This window comes from Sesamum indicum, linkage group LG4, assembly GCF_026168435.1.
Source record: "Sesamum indicum cultivar Baizhima isolate 11 linkage group LG4, ASM2616843v1, whole genome shotgun sequence".
Lineage (NCBI taxonomy): Eukaryota > Viridiplantae > Streptophyta > Magnoliopsida > Lamiales > Pedaliaceae > Sesamum > Sesamum indicum.
Genome location: NC_142660.1, coordinates 11,704,016 through 11,730,557, shown reverse-complemented (window position 1 = coordinate 11,730,557; position 26,542 = coordinate 11,704,016). Strand labels below are relative to the sequence as shown.

The 26,542-nt window shown below is 36.2% G+C and overlaps 5 protein-coding genes and 1 pseudogene across 5 annotated transcripts; 2 read left to right on the top strand and 4 right to left on the bottom strand.

Annotated features, from left to right (window-relative positions):
* The first annotated feature begins 256 nt into the window (after positions 1-256).
* Positions 257-2,045, top strand: LOC105160310 (F-box protein SKIP31). The gene is made up of 3 exons (XM_011077629.3): positions 257-585; positions 1,159-1,318; positions 1,673-2,045. The coding sequence occupies exons 1-3, from the start codon at positions 507-509 to the stop codon at positions 1,926-1,928; spliced, it is 495 nt and encodes a 164-aa protein (XP_011075931.1). The 5' UTR covers positions 257-506; the 3' UTR covers positions 1,929-2,045.
* A 352-nt stretch (positions 2,046-2,397) lies between these two features.
* Positions 2,398-5,915, bottom strand: LOC105160309 (uncharacterized). Its single transcript, XM_011077628.2, has 8 exons — positions 5,590-5,915; positions 4,682-4,826; positions 4,429-4,597; positions 3,960-4,230; positions 3,535-3,800; positions 3,234-3,449; positions 2,999-3,101; positions 2,398-2,812 (listed from the first exon to the last, which is right to left on the bottom strand). The coding sequence occupies exons 1-8, from the start codon at positions 5,738-5,740 to the stop codon at positions 2,754-2,756; spliced, it is 1,380 nt and encodes a 459-aa protein (XP_011075930.1). The 5' UTR covers positions 5,741-5,915; the 3' UTR covers positions 2,398-2,753.
* Positions 5,916-8,099: 2,184 nt separating this feature from the next.
* Positions 8,100-10,622, top strand: LOC105160307 (Rhodanese/Cell cycle control phosphatase superfamily protein). Its single transcript, XM_011077627.3, has 6 exons — positions 8,100-8,461; positions 8,580-8,626; positions 9,242-9,334; positions 9,465-9,603; positions 9,878-9,980; positions 10,374-10,622. The coding sequence occupies exons 1-6, from the start codon at positions 8,242-8,244 to the stop codon at positions 10,486-10,488; spliced, it is 717 nt and encodes a 238-aa protein (XP_011075929.1). The 5' UTR covers positions 8,100-8,241; the 3' UTR covers positions 10,489-10,622.
* Positions 10,623-11,859: 1,237 nt separating this feature from the next.
* LOC105160306 (vacuolar protein sorting-associated protein 26A) lies at positions 11,860-16,347 on the bottom strand. The gene is made up of 12 exons (XM_088879314.1): positions 16,194-16,347; positions 15,907-15,951; positions 15,733-15,807; positions 15,313-15,387; positions 15,140-15,212; positions 14,847-14,891; positions 14,496-14,607; positions 14,067-14,133; positions 13,445-13,489; positions 13,173-13,228; positions 12,629-12,804; positions 11,860-12,550 (listed from the first exon to the last, which is right to left on the bottom strand). Exons 2-12 carry the CDS (start codon positions 15,907-15,909, stop codon positions 12,372-12,374), a joined length of 906 nt encoding a protein of 301 aa, XP_088735440.1. The 5' UTR covers positions 15,910-15,951; positions 16,194-16,347; the 3' UTR covers positions 11,860-12,371.
* A 1,063-nt stretch (positions 16,348-17,410) lies between these two features.
* LOC105160305 (AAA-ATPase At2g46620 pseudogene) lies at positions 17,411-19,458 on the bottom strand (annotated as a pseudogene).
* Positions 19,459-22,027: 2,569 nt separating this feature from the next.
* LOC105160304 (P-loop containing nucleoside triphosphate hydrolases superfamily protein) lies at positions 22,028-26,081 on the bottom strand. Its single transcript, XM_020693576.2, is given in 5 exon segments — positions 22,028-22,920; positions 23,420-23,715; positions 23,906-24,064; positions 24,845-25,145; positions 25,698-26,081. Coding segments are annotated over 5 exon segments (1,179 nt in total). The 5' UTR covers positions 25,899-26,081; the 3' UTR covers positions 22,028-22,698.
* Between the last annotated feature and the right edge of the window lie 461 nt (positions 26,082-26,542).

Sequence of the window (26,542 nt, the reverse complement as noted above, 5' to 3'; positions counted from 1 at the left end):
ATTGATTCTTATATGCAACCATTTATAATGGAAAACCCTAAAATTAATTTAGAGAAAGGGGAGAAACACAACTCCCTCTTCAATGTCCCCATGAGGAGAATCAAATAATCTGGATACAAGACTTATTTATGAGAGATTTCTTGTTCCAACTGTGAATACATGCGTGTGTGTAAGAAAAAAGAAAGAAAGAAGAAGAGGACATTTTTGTGGTTGAGAAAATTGGAGAAACCCCAAAAAGGAAAAAAGAAAAACAAAGTAAAAGAAGCCTACGGGTAAAACAGTTGACAAGGTGTACACGTGTCAGACAGAAGGGTCCTCTTGCTCATCCGAAAGAAGTGACACATGACGGCCAGCTTGGCCACTATATGCACATCAAATTTTAGACTTTCTCAGAAAAGTGAACGCTTCCGGGAGCAAGTAGATAGATTCAATCACGCAATCTCACTCTCACTCTCCGCCTCTGCAATTTTGGTACTCTCAGAAGCTGCTGCTGATGTAATTAGGACATGGAGAGTATGCCGACGGATCTTTGCCTGAAAATTTTCTGTTGGTTGGATCATCAAAATCTTGCAGCTGCTCAATTGGGTCAGTCTCTTCTTCTGGATTTGGAACTTCTTCAAGTTGATTTCTTGAATAATTTTATTCTTTGGGCTTATTTTTCGTTTCGGATGGTGAATTCCTGTTAAGATCTGAATATGGTCAGTTGAAACGTACTCCAATTGTACTTTTCTGGGAACAATTATTCCTTCTATTCATCTGGTTTCCTTAGATTTATCGATGGATATCAATGTTCTTACGTTATTTTTGTATAGCAGTTGTTTTCTTCATGAGCCATTTCTACTCTGTAGGAGCAGATGGAAAATTGAAGTCGTCTAAGTTCTATGATCTAAATGTATAGAGAACTTAGACTTTATAACTCAGATAAATCCCATTTGAATTTTGATTTTTGGAAATCTTCAAATCACACATACACATATATATAAACACATACAGACGTGAATACATATTACATCGATCTTTTCACAACAATACCATTCTAACAATATGCATAAAGACTGCAATCAATTGATCATATATGGAAGCAGTAGATTGCTCTTTGATGAAGGATATGGGTATCAGTAGATTGATGGAAAAAGATGCCTGCTTTTGTGGTTCAAGTGTGCAGGAAATGGAGAGACTTAGCCTCGGACGACATGCTGTGGTCTAATCTCTTTAAAGAAAGATGGGGGATTGATCGCTCCACATTTTATGCCCCTGAAAACTCTAAGTCATGGAAAGATGTATATATTGTTCAAGATCGCTGTGATCGAGTGGGATTGTAAGTCTAACTATATGTCTCATGAGCGAGCTTGCTAAAATTATGCTTGATTTACTGCTTCATAAACTACTATCATTTGCTTGACTGTTGTTGATTATGACACTCAACAGAGGATGCGCATAGCTTCCTACATTTTGCACATGTTTTGGTTAGTACAGAAATGACATAGTTCACGGGTCAGATTGATGGATGTTTCTGTTATTTAAGACCATGAATTACGTTATACTGATTTATGTGCGGACGACGTTTAAGTTCTGTCTGTGTATGCATCTCAATGTGCGCTCATGGACAATCTCATCATTCTTATTCAATTCTTGCACTGCTTTTGCATTGATGTTAAGATTTCGTTTTCAGGGGGTTGAAGATAATAAGGGAAGGAGATGACTATTTCTTAGTTCACCAAGGTCAAATTCAACGGCATTTGGGTTCGAGACAACCAGAATCACAAATATTCGGCTCATTTAACTGGCAAAATGGCAATAGAGGAAGGGCAGATTCTGTAGATGAAGAGCAACCATGTTCGAGTTCAAGTATTTTAGACAAAATCCTTTTCTTTATTGGGGACATGGAAGTTGCTTCAATTCATGCAAAACGAAGCCGGTTGCTGTAGATATCTCTCAACTTGTGCTGGATTTAAAATTTGTACTTCTGTTAATTTGTATTCGATTCAACTGAAGCAATTTATATGTACGTAATTCAGACAATACAACCATCCATTCACACTGAAGCTTGCGCCTTATTCTATCTTTTAACGGTCAATTATCTTTTAGTCTCATGTGTGCAATGAAGACTCGGAATCAGTGAGTTCTAAACAAAATTATTCCATTAAACTATCGAAATCTCTAAGCTCCAAAAATTCTTCCATGCCATGCATTTATGCCCATGTAATAGTGCTAATTCGATTAAATGCGTAGCATCATATGCAAATTTAAGCTTTTTTTAATTTCATTCTGGTTATCTTCAGAAAGAACCATTTGAGAATTCTCATAACCCAAAATGAAGGATAACAACCAATACACATAAGACCAATTAGTTGGGTCATACAGCTGAAAACGAAGTGCAGGAAATTTGTGCCAACATTAAGCAAACAAATGTAAGACTGTTAAACCAACATGACATTGTACTCTTACAGTAGAAATAAGTATCGAATACAAAACTAGGGCCGTCTCGACCAAGATTAGGAGAAAAGACATCAGAATTATGGGAAATATTGGACTACCTTTACAGCAAGGGACAGACCCAAGAGATGCTAGCATGTTTCTTAATCTTGCAATCTCGACAAGAGAAGAAAATGTTGATAGAAGCATTTTAATGACTCTCTCCCCTAATCTGCTGTATTGCCACCTAAATTTTTCTCTAACTTATGTGATAGTCACAATAAAATTAATTGTATACTCAACTACACAAGATGTTGTCTGCCGATTGTGGCAGTGAATTAAGCATTTAATGGCTCAGCCTCTGAACTTTTGTCCTTCAACATCCATTCTTCTGTCTCTGAAAAAATAAAAAGAGAGAAAGGAAGACAACCCGTTAGAATAATGCAGGCATCTTCCTTGAGTATGTCTAGTTACTGACTTCCAAGAAGATGTGCAAATTTAACCAGTTTGTTAATGTTACATTTAAAAATTTCACAGCATTAGACTTTAAGAAGTAATCAACTGTGAGCAGCGTGCCACTTACTTGGCTTATCTCCAATTGCTGAGAGCCGTCTCTGCAGGATGGAGGCGACAAAGAGGAAGATGGAGCACATACCGAACATAAAGGTCATGGGGAATGCACTAACCTACAAACGTTGAAATAATTGTTTAAAATCTTGCAATCACCCAGTACATGAAAACACTAATCCTTAAACTGGGAAGCAATTGTTCATGCAAAAACCCATGCATATAATATAGCAGAGATCCAGAAGACATACATTGTATAGCACAATGCAAACAAAGATGTTTAGTGGGATGCGGAAGAAATTCATGATGGTGCTTCGAGCTTCCTCAGGGATGTATTGGGATCTCATTTTCATAATGGATGGCCAGAAAATCCCAACACAAGCTTCAAAAGCGCAAAAGCCAAGAAGTTGGAGACAACCTGCAAATGAGATGCCACCCCCTTTCACCACTGAAGGAGGTATAAAGAACTGTCACAAAGCAGTAAGAAGTTAGATGTGGTCCAACTCCACCAAGAAGAATCAAGAAAAAGACCAAACAGAAACTTGAACATACATTTGTCAATATGGGAAGCAATAGAGAGGCCGAAGAAATAACAAATACAATCTGCATGTAGCTCTCCACTTTAACTGCATTGCGGGCCAATAAGCGAGCTGCGATTGAGCTTCCCAACATTGAAGCTAACATGAAAGTAGCAAAAATAAAACCATGGGGAATGTCTTCATCATTCGGACTGAGAGCAGGTGTCCAGAGGAACACAAATGTATACATTGAACCTTCAAACAAAGACTGGATTGCACCAAGCAATGCTATCTTCTCATCTGACCATGAAAAACATTACATCAAAAGGAATCATTGAGAAGTATCTGAACTGGTTAGACGGGAGCCTACAACTGCAGCCTTTAACTTATCTTTGCAGGAAGTAGATTATCAAGAACTTGTATCAGAGAGAATATGTTAATTACAAGAATTAGGACTACCTGAAGCAATTGCTACAGCAGCGCCCTTGAATTGAGTAAGCAAGTTCTTGTTCTCTGAAGGGTCTCCATAGTTCTCAGTCCATGATGATAATATTATAGCCATTCCAATAGCCAGAAATATTGCAGCAGCATCAAATGGAGATACAGGCCCAAGATTCAAGGAGTCAACAAGCGTATTCCCAAACAACCCAGCTAAAATGGCAACAAGACCATTGCCAAGGAATATTGCCTTGGAGAAAGTTAATGAGAGCCATTGTGGATCAAAGCCCCGCTGCAAATATGATAGAATGCAAGATTGCCATCAATAAATATTCTATATCGATTACCATAGTGGAAAGAGAAAAAGGACAAGAGATTATGCATGAAGAGGCCACATATATTGAGTTATAAGCTCACACAAAGGCATATGCAATACAAGATTTGAGATTGCGGAAGACAGTGAGAGCAGTTGTACATACGGAGACCTAACCTTGAAGTGTTCTGCAACAAGCCATGACTCAAATGCAGAAAACAAGAGAGATGTGGCAATACCACCCAAAACACGTCCAATCATCAGAACTTTGTATTGTGGAGAATGCTTCGTAATGCAGCTCAGTATATATGTGATGCAGTAAGTAACACATGCTCTCTTCCGACCCCTGCCATTTGATTACAGAACTCAGAATAGGAGAACATTTCAGAGTAAAAGTTAAAATCCCATTACTAGAGCAGGTTATTCTCACTGTTTATCTGCTAGAGATCCAACAATGGTTCCAAACAACATGGAAGACCCAAATCCAGCAATAAATAGCTGCCCAATTTCACCTTTCCCAAAACCATAAGTACTGTAAAGGTAGTACACATATGGACCCTGCAACCAGTCACCAGCTATTCCCACATGGAAAGCAAACCATCAGCAAATGCGAATATCATAGTTTACAAAAATTACCAGAATTAAAGGAAATTTGTGAAAGCTCTTCCCAAGAATAAGTGCAAACAAAAGAAGAGCAACATAACAACATATAAGATGGTGAACAGCTTGATTCATCAGAATGATGCATATGCTTATAGCTTAATTGATTACACACCACCCACACACTAATTATTAGACCCAACTCCATATAGCCATTGACATTATTCTAACTCTTGTGCAAAGAATCCAGATTCACCATTAAAGAATGCCCTCAGACCTTCTTTAAGGCCTTAATGAAATCACACCCACATTTCTCAGATCCAAAAAACAGAGCACTTAAATAACATAAGTTGATGCGTCAAACACATCAGATTGTACACAAACGCTTTCAATATACAAACAATAAGGATGAAGCAGCAGCGCGCATTCTCAAATCATCTGTCTCCAAAGGCTGCAATCGGAACAAAGATCTACTATATTGGACCAACATCGTACATACACGATATCCAAAAATTATGGGAAAAAGGAAATGAAATATTACGTAGAATCCAACAGATACTTGTCAAAATCGTAATGCAACAAACATTTTCCCCCGTATTTTCCACCGAAACCAAACAATAGGCCAATATTTCCCCGAGCATTTTTGCTCACACAAACTGAACTGGATCAAATCAAATTACGCAAACAATGCGACATCAAATACCCCCAGATCTAGGATGAAATCACAAATTTACCTACCCATCATGAGAGAGTAAACGAGCAAGTAATTATTCTTGAAGGAATTGAAAGCTGAAGAAGTATTTATCCGATCTTTGTTGCTCTTACTCAGCTCCAACCCTGCCACCACGGCGGCCAACGCCCCAAAAACCATATAGTAAAAGATCTCCATTATTCTCTGCAACACAACACTCAACTGTTTGGTTTCTTTTCTCCTCTCTTACAAAAGAGAGTTTTGAAATGCAGACTCTCTCCGTCAGATCTTTGAGTGTATTATTATTACGTTTACAGAGATGGGAGGGAGCGTGTGTATGTGTGCGTATATATGTGTTAGTGTTACGCAATGGAGTGTGGTTGTGTGTGTGTAAGAATAGGAATAGCTACGCGGCTTTGCTGTTTGTCTTAAGAGGACACGTGGCGGGCCATGTTGGTGTCGGTAGCTGGACTTTCGAGCGGGGTTACAAACGGATCTTGGGGGAGTAGGGGAACTGTGGGACGTGGATTTTCTCATCTGTCAATTTGGAGCGTCGGATTTGATGTATGGGCCCACCAATTCGCGGGCTTTCTGGGGTAGAAAACGAATTCCAACAGAATGAATTAGGTGGATGTTGGTTGCGAAAAATCAAAGATTTTTACATTAAAGTCGCTATTTACAGTTTCCACATTAAAATTGCAATTCAGAGAACCACCTTTTTAAAGAAAATATGATTGAATAGAAGAATTTCGTTTCTTCCATCAATGCCCTTACAAAGAAAAGAAGGAAAATGAAGAATTAATGGAAGAAGTGAATGCAAAAGAAAACACGATTTTAATATGATTGTTGGTAGAGTGTTTCCAAGACTGTTGCATGAGGAGGAGGAGGAGCAATGTATATGAAGAGCAGTAAAGTGGGTGCAATAAATGTCACATGGAGATTGACGTGACTAAATTCGGAGACCTAAGACGTTATGCCTATCTTGTTGTACTTGTACCATAATTTCTCAAGGAGGCAGGGACCTCCACACCTATACACTCATTTTTAACAATTATGATACGTCTGTATATAATAAATAATTTTTTTATATTATAAATAAAATTTAAATATATAAATCAACACATCATATTTTAAAATAAAAGTAGGTATATTATCAATACAATAAAATATAAGTGATTAAAGATAATTGAATTGGCTTGCATTCCTTCTAACTCACTTCTTGTTTCTTTTTTAATTATTTAAAATTACAAATAATATTTTGAATTCTGACCCATTCTGTTTATATCAATAACATAATAATAAATGAAAGTGAGAATGCAAATCATTGGATCACGCACGGAGTAATCAATGCCATTGGCACCATATGTCAGAATTTTCATTATTATAAATAATTTGCAGAAAAATTCAACTGGTTACCAGTTGAATTATTTATTATTATAAATAATTCAACTGGTTACCATATGTCAGAATTTTCATTATTATAAATAATTTGCAGAAAAATTCAACTGGTTACCAGTTAATTTATTCAAAGTTTGAAATGAGGAGAATAGATGATGCAACATGCCATGTGCTCACCTACTCTCGAGGCAAGTTTATCAACTCTAATAGTGATAACAGCATATGTATGTGGAGATATGGGAGAACAGCACCCAGGAACTGGGTCTGGGCGTAACAGTTAATCTAGTGGAAAAGAGCCCCATCAGTAATAATCCAAAATTGGGTATAGTTTCTCAAACTTGGGCCTACCTAATCAAAATAGTAATACACCACATATATCCTTTTTTTTAATTAAAAAATATAAATCATAGTGAGATAAATATCAACACGTGTTGTAAAATTCGAACTTATAGTTTTAAATTTATATTTAGATTTAGTAGTATGAGAAGGAGTAAAGTATCACAGCCTCAGTTATGATGCACAATTAACAGTAAACGATAACAGTAGCATTAATTTAAATGAAGGTGGATCTGCAAAGTCCAACGTCACCATTTATCTCATCGACTATAATTACAGGATGCAATGATGATTAGAGAAAATTGATTTCAAAGCAATACAAGGGAAATAGATATTTGGGTTGGACAAACAAGTGGCAGTAGTATTACTCACTCGTATGATTAGCTGATGTTTAAATGTGCGTGGAATTGGTACTCTTGCTCTTGGCTTATCCAAACCTAAGGTAATTTGGGTTTAAAGGAACAGACCATGAGTGCCTTGCACGTTGCACAAGGACTAAATTTTAGGTATCTTTATTTAGTACGAAAAAGGTTTGCATAACAATATTAAAACGTGTGTGGACTAGAATGTAGTTCGATTCAATGATTCAATCTACACTCATCAAATTAAATTCAAGCGCAACATAATTCCAAGATAAAAATATCTAGCAATCCAAAATAGGGTGAAATTTTTTATCCTTGAGCAGAAAAAAACAAATGGATGGGATGAAGAAATCCCAAGTGGAAGCAGACCTTGCATCATCACCACAAATTCAGATTGTGTAGAACCTAAAATATCTACCACTTCTCCATTCATTGGCCCACTCATCTCCTCACTGGACTTTCAAAAAATCTAAGCACAAAGAAAAGAGATCCAATGCCAAATTATTGAATCCAGAAACTTTAATCTCAACCAAAAATACACATCAATCTGGATCAAGATTACTTATATTGTTCTTAAAAGTTTTAGGAGCAATCTGTGGGAATATGGCTGCAGTTACTTCCATCAGCCCCCACCCCTCTTCGTCCCCCCTCTATCACAAATTTCATCCTTCCCCTCTTGCCTATAATTTGAACTCTAGTGTTGAACCTAACTCTTCTTGTTTTGCAACAAAAGCCATTCAATTATCCAACAGAAGAAAGAGCTCAAGCATCTATAGAGCAATCAGAATTCAAAATGCAGCAACCAAGCAAGCGAAAACACCAGGTCTCTGGTTTTTTTTCCTTTTCCATAATCATATTACTGCATATAATTTTACAACAAGCAAGATAATTTTAGAAAGATGTGTCCCTTAATGTTCAATTATTTCATTTGGAGGAATCAGCTGAAGAAGACTGGAAGATTAAACGACAAGTTCTGCTCGAGAAAAAGGTATTATGGTTCTGTATTAGTGTGTGGGTGGATTTGCCTGTGCGCATAATGCATGAATTTTGCAACATACGGACATACAAGCAATGCAATGACACCAAATAAGAAAGATAAAAAGACAACGGCAATAATTTGTTACAATAACTACTTGATTTTGGGAGCACTTGAGCCCTATCCACGTCAAGCTGATTATTTATAAGCTTCCAAAATGATTCCTTCAAACTGCAACTGAAGCACATGTAGTATCGTTGAAGAACAGATGGTTATGAAAGATCTATCTGTATTAAGATACTGGATGCTTGATCACCTTAATCATGTAAACAAAAATCTAACTGAACCAACCTAAAGCGTCTCTAGAAAGAGATAAATCTGCAAAAAGGAATTACTTCATAGTACAGATAATATCACAGTAGGGAGATCAATGTAGAATATTTCACCAATTAGAAGAGAGTTGTGATGTTCAACATTCTGTCAGGAAAAATATAGGTAAAAGAATGGTTAATTCATAACTGGACACTGCCTAGTTGGAAATCAATCCCGGAAATTAAAAATAGAAGTATATCTAACTGCAGGCTGCCTTGTACACAGTCAACAGGGATAACTGAGCAATTTTTGCAGGTAAGGAGTGTGGATGTAAAGGAAGCTTTGCGACTTCAGACTGAAAATAGATTTATCATTCTTGATGTACGGCCAGAGGCAGAGTTCAAAGAGGTAAGTCATATTTATTCAGCCTCTTTAAAGTAAATAAATTTGATTTCTCAACCGACAGCCAACACATCACTCATTTTGGAGGTCATTGCGATTTTGGATTTGCTCCGTCTCTAATTGTTTCTTGGTGTAGGCTCATCCAGCAGGTGCTATTAATGTGCAAATATACAGGCTTATAAAGGAGTGGACAGCATGGGACATTGCTAGGAGAGCTGCATTTGCATTTTTCGGTATATTTTCAGGAACAGAAGAGAACCCTGAGTTTCTACAGAGTAAGATTTATAGGTTTCGTTATACTACTAATACTTGCACTTGTTTGCCTATTATGCCCAAGCCTGGCTGAAGAAGAGTTACTGAGCGTAAAACAAAAAAAAAAAAAGACAAAAAAAATCGCTGATGGGCCGGGCATACTATGTGTAATGATTCCATCATTCACTGTAAATAATACATAAGAAGAAAAAGTCAGTCCATAGATTTATAGGATAATATATTCCTCTACCTGCCTCCAGAATATCATTGACTAAGTACTGCGAATTGCACAAGCAGGTGTGGAGTCAAAATTACCTAAGGATGCGAAGATTATAGTGGCATGTTCAGCTGGAGGAACAACAAAGCCATCACAAAATCTTCCAGAAGGCCAGCAATCAAGGTTCTCGTCACCTGTTCATTTTTTGCTGTTAATTTTCATATCCTGATTATTGTTAAAGGAATATGCTATAGTACGATACGATAACTGTTCAACATATCATTCTATGAGCACAAGGTAAATGTTGCGTTCATTAAAGGAAAGACAAAAGAAAGTGATCACGAGGTAGATGTACAGCTAAGGTATTACTGTATGGTTGGCAATCCTAGTCAGTCATACTGTAAGCAATTGTCGACTCTGGAGGTTCAGACTGTCACATTAAGTATAAGAAGACACCACAAAGAGGAATACTCACACACACACACACACACATACATATATATATACATGGGCAATCATACTGAGTAAAGAACAGGAACAAGCTGACACCTTATTGCTTCATAACACTTGCTGCAGGTCACTTATAGCAGCTTACTTGCTGGTCCTCAATGGCTACACTAATGTCTTTCACTTGGAGGGAGGGATATATAACTGGTTCAAAGAAGGCCTGCCAACAGAATCTGAAGAATGAAACCCGGCAAAAAAGAGGTGTTTTTGGATGACATCAAGCTTGATTTAATGGGTAGAGTGGTGCCTCCTAAATAGAGTTGTATGTGTAAATGGTTTCACAAATCAATTGGATGAAAATTTTTCCCATGTTCTAAAGGAATCCTAATGCTTACATGAGGGTTCGCATCAAAGATAGTATCAATCATCCAAACATTGCATCATCAACAGAAGACAACCAACACTGGCTGAATGGCATTGAACAGAAAATTTGTCATAGTGAATGGTGTTTTTTTGTCGATGAAAAATGATAGTATCTGCTTAAATGCAGTAGATACAGTAAGGTGTTTGAAGATTCACCAGCAAACAGATAGAGCATTCCACAGAGAGCATCAGTATACCAAGAAGCAGTCATTGACTAAATGAAAAGAGACAGTATAGAGATTGACTTTTCTTTCCCAAGCCCCTTTATGCAAAACCACCCAAACACAGTTCATTTTCTAAGGCTTCATTCATTGGAAAAGACCATTCTTTCAAACAATCAGAGAGAACGAGAAATTGCAGGAATTGGCAGCTGATAGTTAAATATGCAGAGTCATAACAAAAACCACAATCTTTCGCCAAATTAACACCACCATATGCAAACAAATAGGTTTAAGCAATACCAGGGGCTGACGACTGGAAATCATGCCAGCAGCGTCGAATCATGAAGCAACCAATTGCTGCATGATTAATCGGAATGGAAGCGTAATCATGAGCGCGGACTTTCTTTGAACCTCCGTAGCCGGCGGAAGAGGAAAGGCTGCGCCACCCTTAGTTGCGAAGATAATTAGAAGCCACAACATGGAAAAGACGCCGTGAACACGACAGTGGATGGAAGAAGAACCGTCTCATCCTAGGCTTCGAGCTCAAAGGCTGGCGCGGTTTTTGAGATTTATCAAATATTCACTTGCTATTATTTAATTAAACTTGTCATATTTTTAAAACTAAAAAATCTAATTACTTTTTTCTTAAAACTCATTATAACGTGACTCAAAACTATTGGAAAATTAATATTATAAGTTAACCAGATGTATAAAAAAATAAGCAAACAATCACATTTGCACCTATATATTTATACAAAACACCCATATTCTTTAAGCAATTACATTAATTATTTTTGACAGTTAAAAACTAAGATAGTTCTTGTAATGATACTGATATTCTAATAAATACATTTATAATTTTTAAAGGATAGTGGTAATTTGTCTAAATAAACCATAAATCAAGAATATAAAAGTAATTATTCCAAAAAATTAACATCATAATTTATTGCATATACAATTGTTTGCAGTAGAGAAAGCACCTACTGGTTGCTGGATATATTTGGTATTTTGCTTGATGACAGGATTTGAAATAAGCACAATAAAAGGTTAATAGCAAAATTGCTTTCTAACCCAGAGTTAGAACTACATCTCATGATTTGCCCGCACTCAATCGTAACAGAATGTTCGGCAGGAATCTCAGACTATAATATAGAAACACGACTAATGTTTCATGATACAAAATTATAACGAGGCAATAAGCAGAACACAAACGGAAGCCCACAGCGGATAAGTGTCGTTCAAATCAATCCTGACAAAGTACAACTGCGTTTGTTGGGACACTCGTTATTGCCTTATGAACCATTCCATACTAGAAAGTATCTGCAATCCCGCCAAAATATCGACCATCCATATACATAATTCTTCCTCTGTACAACTGTATGTATTTTGTATGATTGTATCAAAGATGGGTGACGACTACAATAAAACAAAGTTGTTCTTGCCTTTTCTGAGTAACATCTCAATTTCACAAGAAAAACACAAGGCTGCAAGACTTAGTAAACCTCCAGGAGGCCGTAAATCTTTAGTACTTTCGTAAGTTAAATCAGGATGTTTCTCCAAGCCGGTACATTGTGATCTCCTGTTGCTTGAAATATCGACGGTCCTCTTCGTCAACAAGTACAAGGTTTAAGTAGTACTTTACACTAAATTTATTATTGATGTTTCGATATGTTGGAGTCAGCTCATACGGGCTTAGGAACAATCTAATTGGAATAGATTCACCTGTCAAAGAAAGAGTTCACCAAGTAAATCATCTACCAGTGTACTATATCACAAAATAGAGAATAGTTCTTAGTGTACCTCTGACTGGAGCACCATCCATCAATTCGAACTTTGCAAGAGTCTCTGTCTCGACATGAGTGTTCGGCCCTGAACCTGTCGATTCTCGACGCCTAATCTCAAGATCCATATTCTTTATCTTGATTCTTACAAGAAGGAAGTATATTTTGCCTAAAATAACATCCTTTAGATGATACCTGGACATTCATAAATATCAATCAGCATAGCATTATTATCCACTTCTAACAAACTTAACCATTTAAGTTTGTATAAAGGACAGAACAAATAAAGATTTACTAGAGCATTAGAAAGAAAAACTATTATTTATCGAATTTTTTGTAAAGTGACAGGCTACTGATCCCTGCTACTTCAGCTAAGCAGGCCAGGAGTGCAGTTTATCAATAAGGAGTCTTGAGCTGAACTGACCCCCAAAAATAAAGGCATTACATTGGAACAACTAAAATTACTAGTACGGAATCTAGGCTTTTCCCAAATAACAGAATCCAGGTTATCCCCAATACAGAAACAAACCGAGCTAAAAGATTAAGCAAAAGTAGTAACATACTTGCTTTTATTGTACTCAAACTCGATATGAAGGCAATCCTCAATTCCAACTTCCATCTACAAGTTAAAGACCATAGATTAACAGCATATTCTCTATAAGTAAAGAATTAGGAAGGAAGAGAGAGGGGCAGGGGGTGTTCCACAGATGCATAGTCTATCAAATGTTATTGGAAATCATGGTTCAAATGTCCTCCATTCCAATTTCATGCAAAGTTGCACAACCATCAAACAGCACACCAATAATGTACAAACTAAGAATAAATAGCAACTCACCTTGATGCTGTTGTTGATTGATGGGGTAGGGCTGTAATTCCGGACCTGATCCACGAGAAAACAGACGATTAAAACTAGCACGACTAGGGTAAAACAACAAAGAGCTTACAAACCCCCCATAAATTAGAAAATGGATGAAACACTGCTTCCTGCCGTAACAACTGCTTAGTTTTGAACAAAAAATGTCCAAATTATTGTTTAGGTCCAGGTGCACTAGAGGATTGTATCAACTAGTAGAGATTAGACATCTCTGAGAATGGTACCTGGCTGTGGGAATTTAAAAGAGGAAAAATGGATTACCTGATAGAAAGCCAATGAAATATAACTTCCTGGACTATATTGAGGCAATTACTTAAAGTTCGCTTCTACCAAAATCATGGTGCGTGTGTATATGTATATATATATATATATATATATTTCCTAAGTTGAGATTCAAATAAGTGAACTATATGGTCCATAATTGCTGCAAATGATTTCATACCATAAACTGCAACTAAATTACTTTTATTTCTAACTGTATGCTCAAAAGATATGCGACCTGAAAAATGATTTCTAAATCCAGATGACATTCATGAGGACAATATGCATGATTTGTACTGTGAACGTGAAATTGCTAGCTCACCACAAAGTCTTGATATTCCGTAATGCTACCAGCATAACCCCGGCTTATTGTCACTTTTAGGACATACCTGAAACAAGCACAGAATTTAAAATAAAATTGCACTGATGTTACTCAGTCTAACCCCATACCATGGGCACTCCCCCAAGGTCAGAACCATCCAAGAGAAAAACAAAATAAAACATGATTCTCCAACTCACACCAATTAAAGCAATCCATAAAGCAAATATGATGGTTGAAATTGAGTTCAACAAGCTAAAATCCTAATAAGGAATGTGGGTAATGGACCAGATATATTGAAATGAATTCTTTTCTACTAGTTCAGCTTTGCCAAATTGCAGCAGAAACTGAACAAAATCTATTCCACAAGTACATGAACAGTAAAGACGAAACTTATAATGCATGGAACCATTTAAGATACAGACAACTCACCTGAGCCGCACATTTACCCCATTGTATGTCTCGTAAGGCATTTCCACAGTTGAAAATTCAAATGGAAATGTTTTCCTTTCATAAATTTCTCCAGGAACATCCAGTTCACGAACTATAAATATAAGAATAAAAGTATTAAACCTACTAAAAGAGGAACTATACCTGCTTAAGGATGGGAATTATGGTATAGGATGATATCATGCACCGTGTTTAAATTAGAAATCATGAAATGAAGTAATTTAAGATATCATCTTCAGTAGATGTTATAACAACCAAAATAGCTGGATATATAGTACATAGATAGGGTATATATAGATTTCATGAGATACAAAACCAAACATTTGTACTCACCCAGAGAAGTGAAATCATAGAAGTTGCCTTTGTCAAAGTACATTTCTGCACATAGAAAACAAAGTTGACAAAAGTGCAATCAGACAATATGTGTCAGTAGTAATATATTATTCAAATCTTTGAGTAATCTTCTATTCTCATTTGTACATTTGATCAGGTAAAAAGAAGGCCAATTACAAGGTTACTTAAGATCAAGTGCAAACCATATGATAGATGCACTACTCCTGGCATGATATAGAGTAAACCTAAACCTGGAAGCTGCAAATTACATCGATGATCATGACGAAACATACCTATCTGACCAAGAAGCTCAACCTTGATACCATTGTGTTCCACCTTCTTCCCTAAAATTGGTTCGACAGAAATCTGGAAAAAGACGCATGGATGTGCAACCTCATGATAAATAGACCACCCTGAGCTTAACAGAGACTTGGGACCTAAAGTGAAAGATGAGTGCGTAACATACCTTGCCAGTTATGTTTTCTTGACTTTGGAAGAGCGGAACCATTATTGTTTGACCATTCTCCTTCTTCAATGGGACCTATGTAAGCATAAGATGAACAAAAAAAAAAAAAAAAGAAAATCAAAAGGAAAATATTGGAATTAACTACTCTACCATTCAAAAACAAGAGTGAAGATTCAATACCCAACTTTAACATCACTGATCCAAACATCCAATTAATTACCAACGTATATATCACCCGAAGAATGATATAACTTTAGAACATTAGTGCTTCATTCAAAACAAACATTGGTGCAAAATAGAGTAATAACAGAACTTAATGCTCCCAGAGAAGTTCATATACTAAGCAACTCTAAGCATACTTGGTGAAAGAGCGTGACTAATGTGAAATTATGAAGTCCATAATAATTAAATAATGCATACCTGCTTTCGAGATTTTGCATCTGAAAATGCAACTGAAATGTGGCACGCCGGCTTAAAAGCCCCAATTATAAAATTCTGCAAACAGAAGTAAACAATTAAAATCCATACTAGAAACCATTGACAAACAGGAAAAATAGAAAATAAGCAGTGTTGCGGCAGGCAGTGAGACTTTACCATCGCTGAAATCTAGCCCTTACTCGAAATCCCCAATGGAAACACCTGAAACAAATTCATTTCACAGCTCAAGCTCAAATAACAACTGCATAGAACAATTAGGAGCAATCCAACCAAAGAACACGAAACAATACTTGATAAGCTGAAATGCCATACATCGTCTCACAAAAATAATACAAATGTAAAGCTCCCATACTCAAAACAAACACAATAATCAATCTTTTAGGTTCCAAAGAGAACCTGACAAAGGCAATATTATGAATAAATTCAGGAAAACCACAACTTACCCGAGTGGAATTTTGACGAAGATCGGAAAGCGAGTGGTCTGAGATGTCGACGAGAAATGCGATCACAGGCGAGAGTTTAGAGAGAGAAACAAAAATATTCAGCAAATTCGAAATGCCAACTAAGCCACTTTGACGTATTTGGTTGTGGGGCACAGAGTCGAAAAGCAAAATGAAATTACTTGCTCCTATTCAATCCATTTAATAATACATAAACATTTTGTTTTTTCAAAACAAAAATCCGTATTCAATTTGATCAAATTTTAATTTTGATTTACAAAAAGTACCGAATACCATAATATCATTTTCTTTTTTTAATATTAATTATTGTATATTATTTATTACAAAATCCAAAAAAAATTAAGGAGTGTAATTATATATTAAATTTCAAGTATTTTTATATTTCTTCAATTTATGGAATATCAAATTATATAATAAAAATAATAATTATTTAAACCGAACCAATTAATTTAATTTTGATTTTTGATATACCATTTTAACATATTATTTTTTTATTTTATTTATATTTTTATTCTACCTCAATTTTATTTATTCCGCAACTGGACTTTGATTATAATTTTGATCATTACAGTTATATATTTTACTTGGGAATAGTTTTTCTATTACGTTACTAAAAGTTAAGAGCAAGACAAAAAAAGTAGTGAGAGACAATTAGAACAAAGATTTTGCTTCTTTAACCAAATTATGAATTTTAATAAAAATAAATACAAATTAAATTTTGTTGAGTAGTATGAATTTCAACAATTAAATACAAATCATCTATGGTAAAATCACCTAATATGGGCCTGACACAAAGCCCATAAATATTTGGGCCCACTTGTTAATCCAGCCTCATATCATGACATGTAAGAGTTTTCTAGTCTTGTTTACATACTGTTATTACCAATTTAACACATTTGATTAGACAATTTAACAAAAAATGTCGCATGCTTAACATGTAGTCATAGTCGTTATGGCCTTTATAATTTTTTTATTCAATTAGTTATGGAATTGGCAAATAAATTTAAAAAAGAAACATTTTTTATTTTATGCACTTAACAACTATTAAATATTTAACGAAATGTGTGATTTAACCAAAAGTACTACTTTTCGATCAAAAATAATAATGATGTAATCAATAAGACCAAAACTTTAAAATATGAAATATAAAATATTAATTTACAATATTACAAATGAAATGTGCGTATGATAAGCCAAAGTTAAAACATTTAAAAATTATAAGTTAAAATTCCAGTAAAAAAGTATGGAGTTAAACTAAAAGAAAGAAGCATACATTGTGTAATCTAGAAAATTAGACCTCCAAAATTTTCCTATACCATAAAACTAAACATAGGTCTCCTGAGTCAAATATGAATTCTCCTTCTCATGCACATCAACATCATCCAATTTATCCATACAAGCCTTTCTACTACTCCTCGCCCTCAATAGCCCGTACAGATTCTTTATCTCTTTAATCGGATGTATTCCGTTCTGCCCTTCTCTCCCAAACTCACCACATTCCTCCACACCCCTACCCGACCCCAACCCCTTCATCATCCTCATCCTGACCCGACCCGCCAATTCACTCTGCAATGCCGCGATAACGGTTTTCAGAGCCCGGCTGGGTGAACCCCGGTTCGATATCATAATTTCGCAAATCTCGGCCTGGCTCAAACTCGCCCCGGTCTGAAAAATCTCCTCCACTTGTGGAAACAGTTTATGATCCTTGAGCCCTAGATGACTGTTGGCCAGACTTTTAAACGCCGTGAAATCGCATAACGGGAAGTTAATGTGGACGTCAATTCGACCCGGGCGGAGAATATTCGGGTCGACGTTTTCTTTATTGTTCATGGTAAAAACCATGACTCTTTCTTCACCGCAGCAGGAGAATATTCCGTCCATGAAGTTGTGGATTCCAGATGAGCTCACAGCCGTCGATTTCTCCCCCAAGTAACGGTCGAGATCCTCCATCACTATTAAGGACTTGTTTGTTGTTTGCAGCAAAAGGTACTTGAGATCCGAGTCGTTTGCGACTTTGTGCAGGTTGATTTCGTAAATGTCGTAGCTCAAGAACTTGGCCATCGCGGCTATGAATGTGGATTTACCCGTACCCGCTGGGCCGTATAACAAGTAGCTTCTCTTCCAGACTCGCCCTAATCGGTGATAGTACTGCCTGGACTTCTGAAAATTCTCTAAGTCGGATTTGATTCTGGTTTTCAGATCCGAGTCCATGACGATCGTCTCCATGGTTGCTGGATGGGTGAAAGAAGTTGATATCCACCGTCCATTTCTCTGCAGTTCGTTCTCCACGTTGACGAACAATCTCACTTCTTTTCTTCTCTGCTCAATGTCATCAAACACTTGGTGAATATGCTGCAGATAAGGAACCAGAATTCTGCGCTTGTCGTTCTTTCTGACCTTCAGGACGAGCGATTTTACGCCATTTTTCTTCTCGCTGTTTTCGATCCTCCAACGAAGTCTGGCGCCGAGGAACTTATCTACGATAGTTTGATTTTCATCGAGAATCAGATTGATTTCCGCAGATTTGGAGCTCGAGAATAGGTTCGCGAAATCGGAGTCTTCAACACAAGGGAGAGAATTAAGGTACGTATAAACCTTTCGATACAGTTGATTTTCCTGCATATTGTCGTTGAATTTGGGCACCTTGTAGAACTGGTGAACGTAGCATTTCTGTTCCAAGGAACGGCAAGTATTCTTCAGGGAATGGATTAAGCTTGTGTTGGACAAGAATCTGAGAACCGCACACAGCAAAATGATGGTAACAAACAGTAGGGTAAGATTGACGAGAAACATGGTATGATCTATGTGTGATGATTAGTGAACTAAAGGCAAAACGAAAAGGGGTCTGGGATTATAGGAAGAAATTATGAGAAGAAATGATGAAAAAATTGGGGTGCAAATGATTCGGAGTGGGGAATCGCGTTCGTCTCCATTAAAGCTGGGGCTGCTGTGATGATGATGACGCTGCAGTCTGCAGGATGGGGAATTTATTTTGATTTACTTTTCCCTTTTGGGGTTTGTTGTGGGCACTCGGGATAAAATATATATAAAAATAAATAAACCAAGTCAAGTTTGAAGGGCAATGTTGAAGGGGTTTATCTATATATGGTGTGTGGGTGTGGCATTTGGGTTTGAATTTATGTAGAGAAAACCATTTTTTGCCGGCAGAGTTTCACAAAACTCTGCTTAATTGGTCAAATATTCTGGGGGTGAAAGAGAAATATGTGCGTGGATTTTGAGCTGTATGACTCTGATTATTGTGTGCTTGACATAGAAAATATTTTGGACGGCATTCCTCACTAATACAGACATACATTAACATATTTTCAGCCTTTTTTTTTTGTGTGTGTGTGTGTGTGTGTGTGATTTTTTGTTTTCAGATGTTTGGTTTTGTTATGAAGACTTAGGTGAAGATAATAATAATAATATATTTAGAATCATTTTAAAGTGATTTTAATGATAAGATTCACTTGACTTTCTGTTATCCTGTATTCTTTTTAAAATTAAACAACTTATTCTTGGACGGGAGGTAAATTTATACCTTTTTGTTTTATAAAAAAAGTTTTGCTCATTTACAATATCACGGGTAAATTTATTAAACCCCTTATTTTTCTTGATTTCACAATTTTGAATGGACCACGTGTTCCGCACTCAATCCATTCACTAGTTTTAGGGATGAATTACACTGTCATTCCTTGATATTTGTATTTACACGTAAACCATATGTGATTTAAAAAATAATTTAATAGTACCTTTAAAGTTTGTTTCTATTTAACAAATAAATAGACTATTTTGATACTCAAAATGCACAGAATTTGATAATATTAGCCAAAAAAAATTAATAAAAATTTATATTTACCCCCAATTTATTCATGATTCCATAATTGAATCAATTCCCTATTGTTTCCAAATTAAATTAGAGGAATGTTATGGTAAAACTTGGTTTGAAATGATGTGATAGAAAGTAACGTGTGACTTGAAGGACACGGTCCGTTGTGGATTTTTACATCCACTATTTTTTATTTATCTAGGCATGAGGGAGCTCTTGACTCGACATTGTTTGTTCTGTTACACCTAAACCCTTATTTTTTGTTGTGTTGTAAATAGTTTGCGATGGAGCTTGACTTATTATCAACTTATTACAGGTCAAATAAATTTTTTTTGGCCAAAATATTCTTATAAAAGTGAAGATATACTTCCTCACATGTATAAGCGTGTGAAGATGTGTAAAACAGTTTGGTCATAAAAGATTTTTATTTACCTATAATAAAAGCTTAATAAGTTAATCGTGTGTAAAAAAAAATCGTTCAACTTTTTTTTTATATCAATAAATTCAATGAATTTTAACTAATCGAATGATTTATTTGTTAAATAGAAATAAATATCAAATGTAGTAAATGAAGTTTTTTAATTACAGGAGCCTATATGTAATTACACTAATTTTTAGGAAAGAATGGTGTAATTATCGGATAATTTTACTCTTTTATTTCAATAGATATTATTCACTACTCTTTAGTTTCTTTTAGTCAGCAATTACACGGATTTCAGCCTCATGAGTGAATGATCTTTGTAAATTGTAATTAATTATGAAGTTTGAGCAATGAGTGATTAGCACTATTATTTTCATTGTTTACTTTCTTGATTTGTTGTGAGATTATGCATAGACTGTAAAGCCCTATTCATGATTGGGAGTATTTCATTCCTTTATTAGCCGTTTAAAGCTTCTCCATTTGCACTCATGTGAAATATTTTCTACTGCCCATTTCTGCTATGCTTTTTTGGGTATCAAATAATTTGATGTAATAAATTTACTTTATTAGGTCTCCAATTATGTGAACAGTTTTATTTAGATGCTACAAGCTATTAAAATCTATATTTATTGGAACCTACTCTGCTGGGGAAACATGCCTTAATGATGAGGGCGTTACTTATCTCTGACAAAATTTCTGTATTTAACCTATGACACTTTCATATAGAAAGTCAAACAAGCGACTTTAACGTATCATAAAAAGTCAAAGAAATGGGAGTTCGCCCTCCCTCCCACTTCAATGATTCGGTGCTGTGGCATTGATGATTTCGGATGGCCTTTCTCACAGTCACAGGAAATAAAGGAAAAGATTGGGTAACATCATATTCATCTTAGAGCTCTGGTTGCCTGTCAGAATCCATTACCATGCACTTGCAGTAATGACATATAACGGTATCAATTTACACTGGATTTTGCACTTTGTTTGTGGTGCGCTCATTTCAAGCACTTCTAATACTAGGGGTTAAAGAAGTAACCACGAAATTTTCTTCCACATTTCAGAGCTCTCATTTGTTAATTTGTCAATAAATAGATTAGATTAGTTGAGTAACAAGTAAAGGAAATAAAAGGACTAGTTAGCCTGTTTGTTTTTTATTTTGAATTAATTAATAAGAATTTATTTTATATTAGACTATAGTATTAAATTAATATATTTTCAATAAAAATAAGTATGAACAAATATATTTTCACTTTTCAAAGATTGAAAACATTAATAAACAAACCGCAGGTGATTCGCATGGAAATATATCCTACTCAGGGGTCTTACTCGGACTAGAATAATGAAAGACATGGTAGTCAAAGGTGTTTGCTAAATTGACACTGAATCCACTTGTATAAGAATTATATATCATATTATCATAACTGGAGTTCTTAGCAGGTATTCAAGGTTGAAAATTGAAAACTCGGCCTCCACCGCATTATGCCATTTACACATGACAGCAATCCCTGACGGTGACAACAACCACAAAAAAAGTGGTCGGAACCAGAATCTCTTAATATCTCACAACTCTGAAAGGTGGAATATTCAATTCTTTTTTTTTTTGGTAGAATGACATTATTGTTACTAAGCAATTATATAAATACAACAATTTTGGTCGAATGAGTACACTACGGTGGTTGGGAAGCAACTTCCAATTAAAGTCAACAACCAAGGCCACCAGAATAAGCTATACTGTCAACTGCTTCCTTGCACATGCCATGGAAAACTGGCAAAGTCCTTGTGGGTACAAAGTTCCTAAATTACACAACAGCTGGAAGATAATGGAAGGATGGCAAAATCCATCTGGATGTTATATCAACTAACCACAGCTTACGGTCACAAAATTCTGCCAGATGATGAGTTCTAGTAATACAACTAAGAGAGTCTTCTCAGCAGTTCAATTAATCCTGGAAGTAAAAGAGAATGAGGGAAGAGGAAAAAGAGGGGCTTAGTAGAAAGCAGATGAGATTCTACCCAAAAAATAAAAAAGCAGGGAAAGAAGATGAGATCACGGAAAATTAAAAGAGATCAGAATTGGTACAAGTGAATGCAACGGTCCCAAGATGCTAAGTTGGTCAGCAGGAGGTCAAAGATTTGATGAATCCTAACAGTATATCTAACCCAATATAACATGAAAGAATTAAGACTAGTTATAGAAGCAATCAACCTAGTCTGAAGTTATATTGGCATATAAGAAATAGTCAAGGATCATGAGCAACTGACTGAATGTTCAAAATTTGGGAAATAACAAGCTTAGATAGCTCATTAATGGCATCTTGGACCTGATAATCATCTGATTCTCTATGCTGTGACCATCCCAACGTTTGCGAGCTTAATCTGCTATACTCACTTGCAGCAACATTTGTCTTTCTTGTTGTAGCAACGACTGTTTCCAAATCTAACTGCGACAATGGCCTTGGCTCCTGAAAATAGAAATGCAGAATAACAAATGAATGTTGATATCCTAACTTCTAGAACTGAAGCATGCATGATCATACCAACATGCATCATGTGACTGGATAACTATGCATTTATAAGCTCAGTCAATTACACTGGACACGTCGTGTTCTGTTCTTAAATTGACATCTGTATTGCGTAGAGACAGACAACCAACTGATCACAGATAAAGACAAGACATGCATCTCAATATAATTAGTGATCTCCCTGCAATGCATTACTGTCTCAAAATTTATATCATGAACAACATTTGGGGTGCGGGGTACTTTTGTTGATGTGAAGATGTCGAAATTACATGAGGTCCTTGGGTAGATGCAAGGTCAGTTGTAAAATATTCTTTCATAAAATTGGAGAGCATGGTCTAAAGTTTCTCTCCCCATATATAGTGATTGGAACATGTACATATTTCTGCTTAAGGCTAATAAACTTAAACCATATAAAGTTGCGAAAGAAAGAAATACTAACCTGAGATGCCCTTCCGGTTTTCTCATTGTTGAGTAGGTCCCTAATTGGAAAATAGGCGGCCTTTTTGCAGAGCTCAAGGATATCTGAACCTGTGTAACCATCACATAAACCAGCTATGTGATCATAATCAATACCACCTTCAACCTTCTCATCCTTCAATATAACCTTCAATATTGCAGTCCTCTCCCTGCTATCAGGAATCCCAATTTCAAATGCCTGAGGAAGACGTCGCAGAATTGCTTCATCAAGTTCTGATGGTCGATTGGTAGCTGCAAGCACCATTACCTGAGCATGTTCTGCATGAACAGGATCATGCCATTTCAACCAAAAGACTTCTTTAAGTACAAGAAACAAAGAAATTAGACCAAATTTGGCTCACTGTAGCTAATGTTAACTGGCTACAAGACCCCCACTTAAAGACAGATAAAAACACACATCGTAGGGCAGAAAGAGGCTATCCTCAAGAGATATTAATAAAATACTTACGGTCTGTGGTGAACCCATCCCACAAAGCCATAAATTCAGTTTTCATGTTAGTTAGCGCTTCATGGTCTGTAGTCTTGCGTTGGCCCAAAAAACTGTCCACTTCATCAATGAAAATAATTGCTGGCTGGAGTTTGTATGCCAAGGTGAATACAGCAGTCACTGCAGAAGAATTTGAACCAAAGGGAAATAAAGATATATCTATAGATGTCATGTACATATTCAACAGCTTTTGTGTTCAAAACTTATCAGCACATACACTTCTTAGAAATTCAAGTTAAAAGCATACAGTAAAGACTAGGATGGAGAATCGGAAAAATATAACAGCCCACAAATAGGAAAAGAGACAACCTATTATCACAACTTTCCTTAATAGTGCTTGACTGATTTGATCACCTTAATACACAATAAATAATTAAATTCTTGAACACAGAAGACAATTCATCCAGCATCTGGTCATTAACACACTGAAAAAGGATTACTATCTTTATCAACTTGAAATTAGAAAAGCACAGCAAGGCTTGCATCATAGTAACTAGAACCCCAAGGATGAGGTCAACTGTCCAACCACTGAGTTGAAAATCCTTAAATCGACAACCACCAACTGCCCACCGCTCTTTCTTCTATGAGAACAACCACTCAGATCAGAAAATAAACTTGTCATTCATGACCATTAACCAGTATAACAGTAATGCAGGCAATCTTTCCTACTTGGAAAACAAGGAAGCTCTTGTTCCATGTTTTCTTCAGACATCATAAAGCAAAACCATGCAAAGTCCATTTTGATATGTACTCTCTCATGAGATCGCTATATGAACGATAATTCCCAAGTCAAAAGATGAAACACGCGATAAGGAGAGAAATGTCTCATCTCAGAATGAACAACAATGCAGAAGATGTGATAGGGAGAAAGAGTTCTGAGGCGAAATACAATATATGCACCTAGTTTCTGTGCATCCCCAAACTATTTGCTCATTAAGTTCGATATTCTCACGTTAATAAAAACAGCACCAGACTCTTTTGCTATTGCTTTTGCAAGCATTGTCTTGCCAGTGCCTGGTGGTCCATATAACAAAACACCTTTTTGAGGACAAAGAAGCTTCCCATGAGAAAATAGCTCAGGTCTCCGTAACGGAAGAATAACTAATTCATATAATGCTTGTTTAACGGCATCCAATCCTCCAACAGAGTCAAATTTGACATCAATATGGTCAGGGTTGATTACATCACAAGCTATAACATCCTACAAAAATTGTAACGAATTATAGTAAGCACATTATATATGATATCTACCTCGTAAATAATCTACACAGTCCACAAATCTAAACATTAAACCAGGTAACTCAAACTCATCATCATTGATGGATTTATTTGCTTAATTCCAACCAGGCAATCAGTAAGAAGATTCTGACTTAAATTACAGCTAAAATTGATTGCAGCAGAATAAGCATTTCAACTAATACCTAAACATCCACACAAGAAAAACGCCCATTCTGACCTCGCAAAACTTGCCATTGCATTGAAATCAGAAGAACTCTAGTCTCCTACCAAATACAAAGCATAAAGCAATAGCAGTAATTGCTAGCTTAATATCATCACAGTCATTAATCGTCGCATTACAATCATCGCGCCACTCCCTTAGTCAATTCAAACCAAACTCACCAAAAATGAAGTATATCACCGGAATACTTACGACTATGTTCATACTAAAGCTACAAATCAATCAAATAACAGAGCTGATATAAGATGACGCGAGGCAAATCTATCCGTTCCACAAAACATAAATAAATCGAACCTCATAGGGATTAGTTTGAATGAGAGGTCTTCCTAAACGCTTTGCGATTTCCTTCTTATGCTCTAGGGCTTTCTTCGAAGCATCGCGATTGGGGTCCAAATGTTTGAGCCCCACGAACAATACCAAACAGCTCAGAGCGGCGCTCGCCGCATACAGAATCAATTCTTGCACGAATTTCGTCTCCGACCGACCGCTTTTCATCTTCTTTTTTTTTTTTTTTTCTTTCAGATTTTTTGGGGTGCGTGGAAATAATTTTTCAGTTTAATTTTGGAAAAAGAAAAGGAATTATTATTGTTTTTGGAGGTTTGGAGACTGGAATTCCAAGAGGAGAAAAGCAGAGGAAACGCTTAAAGAGGCGGAGGGAAGTCCGCTAGCTGCCTTTGATAATGGATCTGAAGTTACTGATATACCCTTTAGTGGTTAGTTTAGGATCAACGGCAACACTAACGGTGCCCGTTACTTGGTTGATGGGCGCAACATCATTACTGGGCTTATGTTTATTCGGCCTAGTGCAATAAGCCTAATAACAAAACTAAACCCGTCGGGGCTGTCGGACTTGACCCGGATCCGATTATGAGATCCATTCGACCATTATTCTCTCTCTTCGCAAATATTCAAAGTTGGAAATGAATATCCCACTTCAAAAAGCTTATGTCATATTCGATTATCAAATAAATTATACAATGAAAGAGGGGAAAAAAAAACCTAATTATATGTGCTGAATCACGTGGTCGTAGAAAAGGCCAAAAGCAAAGGCATAGTCGTGGTCAGGTGGTCGGGCATAAATACTACTTTTGAGTACCTTTTGCAAAATGCGCTTTATGTTCTGGTGATTCTTGTAAAAT